This window comes from Thalassophryne amazonica, unplaced genomic scaffold (assembly GCF_902500255.1).
Source record: "Thalassophryne amazonica unplaced genomic scaffold, fThaAma1.1, whole genome shotgun sequence".
Classification (NCBI taxonomy): domain Eukaryota; kingdom Metazoa; phylum Chordata; class Actinopteri; order Batrachoidiformes; family Batrachoididae; genus Thalassophryne; species Thalassophryne amazonica.
Window position 1 is genome coordinate 1 of NW_022986473.1, and position 9,975 is coordinate 9,975.

Here is a 9,975-nt window from a genome sequence, read left to right on the forward strand (position 1 = left end):
ATCCCGAATGTATAGTGAATGCCTTGCATGGCAGCACCCTGACATCGGTGTGCGAGTATGTATTGGTGAATGTGAGGCATCATTGTAAAACACTTCTGATGCTTCTGATGCACATGGAAAAGTGTGATATGAAAGCAGTCCATTTAGCATATTGGACACATTTTGTTGTATGCATGTACAATAAAATACCTTCTATATGGCTGAATGAATGAATGAATGAACCCACTGAGGCCGTCAGTTTAACAATGTGTCCTTTCATTTCAAAATGAAAAAGAATCTGCATCATGATCGAAATGAACAGAAATAATCAGAGGCAGCGCAGTGTGTGTGTGTGTGTGTGTGTGAGAGAGAGAGAGAGAGAGAGAGAGAGAGACAATCAGATGAACACTCACTAAACTTTTCCCACTTGATGAAAGCTGAATAAATTCCATGCTCGTGTTCTTTGTGGTCGCGCAGTTCGGCAAAACTCGTCACTTTCCGATGATCATTTTCCGGAATATCAAACTCGGAACCAAATATAGAACAGGGGGCGTTCCCGGCGCACCGGATCACACCTTTTATGGCTTCAACCCAACCGGAATTCCTCCTGATACAGAGGCCGAAGAGGAGCTGCACCGCCGCTCTGCCTGCGCTCTGTCTGTCTGTCTGTCTGTCTGTCTGTCTGTCTGTCTGTCTGTCTGTCTGTCTGTCTGTTTGTTTGTTTGTTTGTTTGTTTGTTTTTTGCAACAAGTCCGGCTGGTCCTGCTGTGAAGCGGATTCTCCGTTGACGAGTGATTCCCCTCTTCATCACGGAGCTTCCAGCCAATCAGCGTCAGCAGCACTGCGCTTACGCCTCTCCCATCGCCCCTCCCACTCCTGATTTGGGCAATGACGTCGGCCGCATTCAAAAGGATTCTCATATAAACAAAGCGGCGCCGGGGCCCCCGCTCCTTTACGCGACGCGCCGTACGCACAGGAGCGCATGAGGCTCACGCACTGACACGCACGGTGACCCGGTCCGGTCACACGCTCGGCTCGTCTACGCGGACATATTTGTCAATAAAGTTTGAGCACGCGGCGGTTTTTAGATGACGATGACGGCTAAAACTTTGGACAAAGTTCCGGTGAGTCTCGGCGGGTTCGTGCACCCGGACCCAGTTTACTCGGTGGATGATCTGTCAACGTCCGTCACCATCTTCCAGAACGCGGATCTGGGAGCGCACTACGACCAGATGACCGCGGCAGCAGGTAAGATGAAAAGTCACCGTCGTGATGTCACTCACACGCGGCTGAATCGCGCTGCAGTTGAATCCGTGCGTAAAGGCGCTAACGCTCTGCTTTGGACTGATCCGCAGATGGCTTGGTGAGCGCAGACATGAGTGCGGAGAAACGCTCCCTGGACTTCTCCTCTTACTCCGGCGGCTTCTCTCAGCCTCCGTCCCACCGGAACCAGACCTTCACCTACATGGGGAAGTTCTCCATCGACTCCCAGTACCCGGCCAGCTGGAATCCTGAGGGAGTCATCAATATCGTCTCAGCGGGATTCCTCGGCATGGCCCAGCCGGCGCCTCCTCCTCCTCCCTCCTCTTCAGCGTCCTCCTCCCCGGCTTCCTCAGAATCTCCCAGTCACTTTTCCAGCGGAAATTTGAGTTGCACCATGGCGGCTCAGAACCAGGCAGAGATGGACCACCAGCATCACCTGTACTCCCCTCCGCCTCCTTACTCCTCCTCTGGATGCGGGGAGGTCTACCAGGACCCCTCGGCGTTTCTGGCCACCTCCACCTGCCCCATCGCCTCTTATCCGCCGCCCTCCTACTCCTCCCCCAAACAGCCCGGCTCCTCAGACGCACCGGGAATCTTTCCCATCATCCCCGACTACTCGGGCTTCTTCCAGCCCGCCTGTCAGCGGGACATGCACACGGCGGGGATGCAAGACCGGAAACCTTTCGGTCCTTGTCCCCTTGACACATTCCGGGTGCCCCCGCCGCTGACCCCACTGAACACGATCAGGAACTTTACGCTGGGGGGTCCCACTGGTACTGGGTCAGACGGAGGAGCACCGAGGATGCCTTCTGCCTACAGCCCACAGAATCTGCCCCTGAGGCCGATCCTGCGACCCAGAAAATACCCAAACAGACCCAGCAAGACGCCCATCCACGAGCGTCCCTACCCCTGTCCGGCAGAGGGCTGCGACCGGCGCTTCTCCCGCTCCGACGAACTAACCAGACACATCCGGATCCACACGGGACACAAGCCGTTCCAGTGTCGAATCTGCATGCGGAACTTCAGCCGCAGCGACCACCTCACCACACACATCCGGACGCACACCGGAGAGAAGCCGTTCGCGTGCGACTTCTGCGGCCGCAAGTTCGCCCGCAGTGACGAGCGCAAGAGACACACAAAGATCCACCTGAGACAGAAGGAGAGGAAGTCCGCCGGCGCCTCCTCCGCGTCCAGCGGCTCCGGGATGGAGCAGCCGGGACCCGTCAGCGGGATCTGCTCCTAGTCTCCGCTTCGCTGTCACCATGGCAGCGTGACGCACACTAACCCACGAGGAGCGCACCAAACGGCGGCCTGTGCGCAATTACGCACAGCTCGAGGCAGCCGCGCGCACCGTGTACGGCGTGCACACATTACAATTAATTCCTAACGATGAACACGGCTGTAGTTTATTTTTTTTTTTTAACAATGCGCGCGCGCGCTGCGCAGTGCGTCAGTGTGAATTACTGCGGTAACGTGTGTGCGGACGCGCACGGACTCGGAACGCTTCTGTATATTTGGAACACATTTTATTTTTGTACGTTTATTGTTGTGTAACTCAAAGTGTTAACGAGTTGTGTTGTCACGTGTCACGCTGTGAATTTGTTGTGTTTGAAGCTTATTAAATAACAACCATCAGTTTGCGTCATTATTCCTCCAAACACGCACACTGGCGCATGTTATGTGCATGGAAAAGAATAATAATAAAAAAAATAAAACTGGTTGGAAAATAAAACGGGTAAATCCACCGGCAGCATGTGAAAGATTTCACCCACTCGTTGCGTGTGTGGGCCGCCAAGGTCAAAGTTCACTTAACACTTTTCTGATATTTGGTTTAGTGGGTGGAAAAAAAGCTGGAGGTGAACAAATCAAGCATCTTTCTGCACACAAGTTTTAGAAGAACCTTCATTTAAAAACAGAAAACTGTCACAGAAAATCATTTTTGTGTAGAGTTCAGGTCAATGGAACAAAACTGAATTTTATTTTGCAGCACGTCCAGATTTTAAGTGAAATGTTTCAAATCTTTTTTTTTCCTCTCTCACTTGCGCGTCAATCTGATGGTTCTGATTCCGGATCTGAACCTCGTCCACACTCATAAAAATACGAATTTAAATCTCATCAATTTAATGCAGCAAAATATTTTTAATGTTCAGGTGCAAAAGTTTAGCAGTTTTCTTTTTCTCTGTCTTCTTTGGGACAACAGAAAAAAACATTATTTTTCAACAAAAATCAAATTATGAATGAATTCTTTAATTTATTCGAACAAAGTAAAAATAAACATGAACATAATGTTCAAGGAAAATAAGAACGACGAGAATGAGAACTGCAGAAAAATGAATCTTAACTGAAAATAATACAAAAAATCAACTCAGTTTTTCAGTGTCTGAAAGGAACAAGTCGAAATTAGATTTTTTTTTTTTTTTTTTTTTATCAAATAAGCTAATTTATCAACTTGTAAACTTCATTATCAAATTAAATAATATTTCTGTGGGTGTAAATTATAGATAAAAAATTACTTTAAATAAATATAAATACAAACGTGACGTGTTAGTTTAAAAGGTTTTCGATGCATTCATCCTATAATTGATTAACTGTGTTGAAACTTTGAAAATAAAATTCTGTTTGGGTATTTTGCTGTGATAACAAACTGTCACGCTTCCACGCACACGCAAACGATGGCACACGAACAGATTCCGCAGCTGCACCAAAAGAACCGAACTTCTGCCACACTTTGATTCTTTTCCTTTAATCACAACGATCATAATTATTTTATCAACACTGACGTCACACAGGATGACGTCGTTTTCTGTAAATTATAAAGCGATGTTTATATATATATATATATATATATATATATATATATATATATATATATATATATATATATATATATATATATATATATATATAAATAAAAATAAATAAATAAATAAATAAATAAGTTAAACAAATAAACGTTTTCAAATCTGATTTGACCTTGCTGAGTAAATAAAAAGCTGATAAAGAGTTTTTGATATTTGCAAAAACTCTTTATCAGCTTTTTATTTACTCAGCAAGGTCAAATCAGATTTGAAAACGTTTATTTGTTTAACTTATTTATTTATTTATTTATTTATTATTACTCTCTAAAGAGGCTTTGCATGAGTTACACTGATTTATCTGTCATTATTCTTTTAATTCTAGATCCAGTGCTCCTGAGGAAAACATTCATTCATTCATTTTACTCGTTTTATATATATATATATATATATATATATATATATATATATATATATACAGCTGCACACACACACACACACACACACACACACACACACACACACACACACACACACACACACACACACACACACACACACACACACACACACACACACACAGTGAAGTGTAGCTTTGGCCAAAGCACAAAAACCTTAAATGCATCAATTTGCATTTTGAAAATCTGCAACTCACAAAACTACAAACTTATAGATTTAAAAAGACAAATTCCTCACACACAGGCAATTCCATTTATGCTACTGAGCCCCTTTGGAAGATTAAAATGTATTTATGACATTCTATTAAACCAGACAATGAGTAAAATCAGACTTTTTTTGTTCACCAGCAAAGTTGGGTGGAGGTTATTATTTTTGCCCATTTGTTAGTTTATTTCTTTGTGAACAGTCTGTAACCCATAATTTTTCATATATAGTTCTGAAATTTTTACAGAGGATTTATATCCTGATAGACAAGAACTGGTTAAATTTTCAAGGTCATAGGTCAAAGGTCAAAGTCAGGAAAAAATCTTGGAAAGCCCCTATCCTTTAACATTGAATGAATTTTCAAACATCCATAACTCGGTCAAAAAAGATTGAATTTTTTCATATTTGAGAGCATTATATAGAATGATTAATTGATCTGGATCTAATTCAAATTCCAGATTTTGTGGCTGTTTAAATTTAACATTGAAAAACACATTTAATGTATATTTTACATCATATCTTATTCAAACGTGCATGCAGCCGATCTGCTCTGTGTCAGCCTGATCCTGACTGATCTCAGAAGCTAAGCAGTGCGGTACCTGGTTTGTACTTGGATGGGAGACCTCTTTGTAACACCAGTGTGTGCTGTGTGTGTGTGTACACTGGACTTGCGTCAGGAAGGGCATCCAGCGTACAATTTGTACAAAATACGAACACGGATCGGGCTGTATCCTCTGTGGCGACCCCGAACAAGAGTGGGAGGAGTCAAATGGACAACAACAACATCCTAATCAAACGTGTCCCAATGACTCTCATATTTAAAAATGTGGTGCAGGCTGGCACTCACTATCACCTGACAAAGTTTGATCTGGATTGTGAATTTTGTGGACATTTGAATTTAATACTAAAAAGCCCATTTGATGTACATTTTGAATTATAGCTCAATCAGAAGTGTCTCACTCACTCCTTTTTCTGTTTATGGATTTACCTGCACCACCAAAATTGGATGGAGGTTTCAGTTTTGTGCCTGTTTGTCTTCGAGTTATCAGTCGGAAACCAAGTGCCAAAAACCAATGACAAATTGTGTATAGCAGAGATAACCAATGTTCTGTGAAAATTATCTGAAAAACAATTCAGAAACCGAAAAAGTTGAGAAAAAAAAAAACCTGACAACGCCACAAAAATACATTAGAATCAAGTGCATGAACTAAATACATCCTCCTGACATTTGTTCACATCTAATTTAGCTTATGAAAAGCCACTTCTAACAGGACTTTGACCTTGAAATTTTTTCCAAGGTAAAAATTGTGAAATTTGTGTTGGCGGAGGTTTGGTGCTCTATAGGTTTTGAATCAGTGAATTTGCTGTTTGGTTTTGACTTGCTGGTTGGATGAATCTGATCAAATGCTTTCATCACAGAATGTTTTTCCTGATGGAGCTTGAGCATGCAGGGACCAGAGGGGGAGGTCGAGTCAGGGAGACCGGGGACAAGCGGGCTTTGAACCTGTGTGGAAAGAGTGCTGCCCCACATATATCCAGTGAGAAAAGATTTTAACAGAAATGTTTGTCTTTATGTCAGGATTTAATGTTCTTATTTTTCTGATTGATTCAAAGAGTCTATCCATGTAATCTGAGCTGTGAAAGAAGAAACAAACAGATTCTGAACCCTTCAGGTTTGGAGCCAGTAAAGATCTTTTTGAACATCACTGGAGTTGACACCTGCTGAGCTGTAAAATGAATCCCTCCATGGAGCTTTGGCATCATTTATGACATCACAAAACAGAACTTCAACGTCAAAGGAAACACTGTCTACACAATCTAAATAAAAATATAAATTACACAATAATGGATTACGCACACTTTTGTCAATGTAACACAATAAATCAAGTTTACCATCAGTTGTGTTTAAATGACGGATGAAGGTAGTTAAGAAGTGTAAAGTATAAACTCTGAAGGATTCACAAGTATATGTGACTGGAGATCGTTTAAAATAAATGAATCACTGAATAAAATAAAAAGTAAGTCCCTCCAGCTGCTCCCTTGTTTGCATTCAAATCCGAGGTTGATGTTGATTTGGCACAGACCTCCAAACGACTACAATCTCCGAACTACTACAATCTCCAAAACACTACGATCTCTGAACCACTACGATCTCAGAAAGACTACAATCTCCAAAACACTATGATCTCCAAACGACTACGATCTCTGTCCCACATGAAAAGCATTTCCAAGTATCCCACTGGCCTTTTCTCTCACGAGTTTACATGTACAGTAGAGTTCAGAAAAATAGTAGTGCTATGTGACTAAAAAGATTAATCCAGGTTTTGAGTATATTTCTTATTGTTACATGGGAAACAAGGTACCAGTAGATTCAGCAGATTCTCACAAGACCAAGCATTCATGATATGCACACTCTTAAGGCTATGAAATTGGGCTATTAGTAAAAAAAAAAGTAGAAAAGGGGGTGTTCACAATAATAGTAGCATCTGCAGTTGACGCTACAAACTCAAAACTATTATGTTCAAACTGCTTTTTTACCAATCCTGTGAATCACTAAACTAGTATTTAGTTATATAACCACAGTTTTTCATGATTTCTTCACATCTGCGAGGCATGGAGTCAACCAACTTGTGGCACCTTTCAGCTGTTATTCCACTCCAAGATTCTTTAACAACATTCCACAATTCATTCACATTTGTTGGTTTTGCTTCAGAAACAGCTTTTTGATGTCACCCCACAAGTTCTCAATTGGATTTAGGTCCGGGGATTGGGCAGGCCACTCCAAAACATTAATTTTGTTGGTTTGGAACCAAGATTTTGCTCATTTACTAGTGTGCTTGGGGTCATTGTCTTGTTGAAACACCCATTTCAAGGGCATGTCCTCTTCAGCATAAGGCAACATGACCTCTTCAAGTATTTTGACATATCCAAACTGATCCATGATACCTGGTATGCGATATATAGGCCCAACACCATAGTAGGAGAAACATGCCCATATCATAATGCTTGCACCACCATGCTTCACTGTCTTCACTTTGAACTGTGGCTTGAATTCAGAGTTTGGGGGTCGTCTCACAAACTGTCTGCGGCCCTTGGACCTAAAAAGAACAATTTTACTCTCATCAGTCCACAAAATATTCCTCCATTTCTCTTTAGGTCAGTTGATGAGTGCTCTGGCAAATTGTAACCTCTTCTGCACATGTCTTTTATTTAACAGAGGGACTTTGCGGGGGATTCTTGCAAATAAATTAGCTTCACACAGGCGTCTTCTAACTGTCACAGCACTTACAGGTAACTCCAGACTGTCTTTGATCATCCTGGAGCTGATCAATGGGTGAGCCTTTGCCATTCTGATTATTCTTCTATCCATTTTGATGGTTGTTTTCCGTTTTCTTCCACGTGTCTCTGTTTTTTTTTGTCAATTTTAAAAGCATTGGAGATCATTGTGGATGAACAGCCTATAATTTTTTGCACCTGCGCATAGGTTTTCCCCCTCTCCAATCAACTTTTTAATCAGACTACGCTGTTCTTGTGAACAATGTCTTGAACGTCCCATTTTCCTCAGGCTTTCAAAGAGAAAAGCATGTTCAACAGGTGCTGGCTTCATCCTTACATAGGGGACACCTGATTCACATCTGTTTGTTCCACAAAATTGATGAACTCACTGACTGAATGCCACACTACTATTATTGTGAACACCCCCTTTTCTACTTTTTTTGTTGGATTTGTGAGAATCTACTGAATCTACTGGTACCTTGTTTCCCATGTAACAATAAGAAATATATTCAAAACCTGGATTAATCTTTTTAATCACATAGCACTACTATTATTCTGAACACTACTGTACATCTTGCTGTACTCCTGTCTCAGGGTTTCCAGTCGGGCAGTGACACTGTAAACATCTATATCTATATACATAAAGGGCTACATCTGTCTGTCTGTCCGGGATAAACTCCCAAACTATAATATGTAGCCCTAAAAACTATATATATTCTGAATCCTCATGACATGGGGAACAAACTGGTACCATTTTTAAAAAGTTGAACTGAAAATTACCCCCCAAATAGCCGGCTGTGGGTATAACCAGGCAGATTCAAATTTCCAGCCCTGTATATGTTTTGGCCATCTCTGTTTATTTAATCCCTTTCTACAGCACACTCAGCACAGCACAGCCACAGCACACTTAGCAAAACAACAACATGCTTAGGCTGAGGCTGTGGGTATGACCAGGCAGATTCAAATTTCCAGCTCTGTATATGTGTTGGCCATCTCTGTTTATTTAATCCCTTTCTTCAGCTACTTTATGTTCTCAACTGTTAAGCACCTGACTGTCCTGTACAACCCAGTTTGCCTTCCTGTCTGAATACATTCATTTTATGTTTGTAAAGTTGCAATGTAAAAACAGTGAAATACACCACTACCTCAATTTTGATTCATTGATATTTACATTTACTGTTACCTACCTTCTGTGTGTAATTTTGTTATAAATTTCATTGCAAAACAAAGTCTGCATGAAGGACTTCAAATGTGTTTGTTTTTTAACCAAGTATTTCCACTTAGTTTGGGGAGTCCACCTCTTATAGTTCTGCTGGACAAACTTTAGGCCATTAACTATTATATTTATAAGACATCAGCATTACAAAAACAAATGTTGGGCAATTGTTTTGATTAAAATGATTGGCATTTGCTTATGTCTAAAACAGGTTAACCCGGGCAGCGCCTGGTACCCCAGCTAGTAAAATAGAATTTAATATTTAATTAACAGTGAACCATGCTGACAATCAAACTACATTCAATGTGATCAAATGTCAGGAGGATGTATTTACTGCATGCACTTAAATCAAAGGTTTTTTGTGGTAGTGTCAAGTATTTTTTTCAACTTACTTGGTTTCTGACTGATAACTCGAAGACAAACAGGCATAAATTTGGAACTTCCATCCAATTTTGGTGGTACTGGTAAATCCATAACAGAAAAATGAGAGTGACTGAGGTGTATTTGATTGAGATACAGTTGTATGTAAAAGTTTGGTGCACCAATGATGATTTCCATGATTTTCCTTTATAAATCATTGGTTGTTTGGATTGAGGTTTCAGTTAAATATATCATATAGTAGATGAACACTCTGATATTTGAGACGTGAAATGGAGTTTCTAGTATTTACAGAAAGGGTGCAATAATTATTTAAACAAAATTAGGCAGGTGCATAAATTTGGGCACCCCAACTAGAAAAATACATCAATATTTAGTAGATCCTCCTTTTGCAGAAATAACAGC

The 9,975-nt window shown here is 41.2% G+C and overlaps 1 protein-coding gene across 1 annotated transcript; it reads left to right on the forward strand.

Annotated features, from left to right (window-relative positions):
- Positions 1-909: 909 nt before the first annotated feature.
- Positions 910-2,847, forward strand: egr2b (early growth response 2b). Its single transcript, XM_034165729.1, has 2 exons — positions 910-1,227; positions 1,335-2,847. Exons 1-2 carry the CDS (start codon positions 1,068-1,070, stop codon positions 2,483-2,485), a joined length of 1,311 nt encoding a protein of 436 aa, XP_034021620.1. The 5' UTR covers positions 910-1,067; the 3' UTR covers positions 2,486-2,847.
- Positions 2,848-9,975: the final 7,128 nt, after the last annotated feature.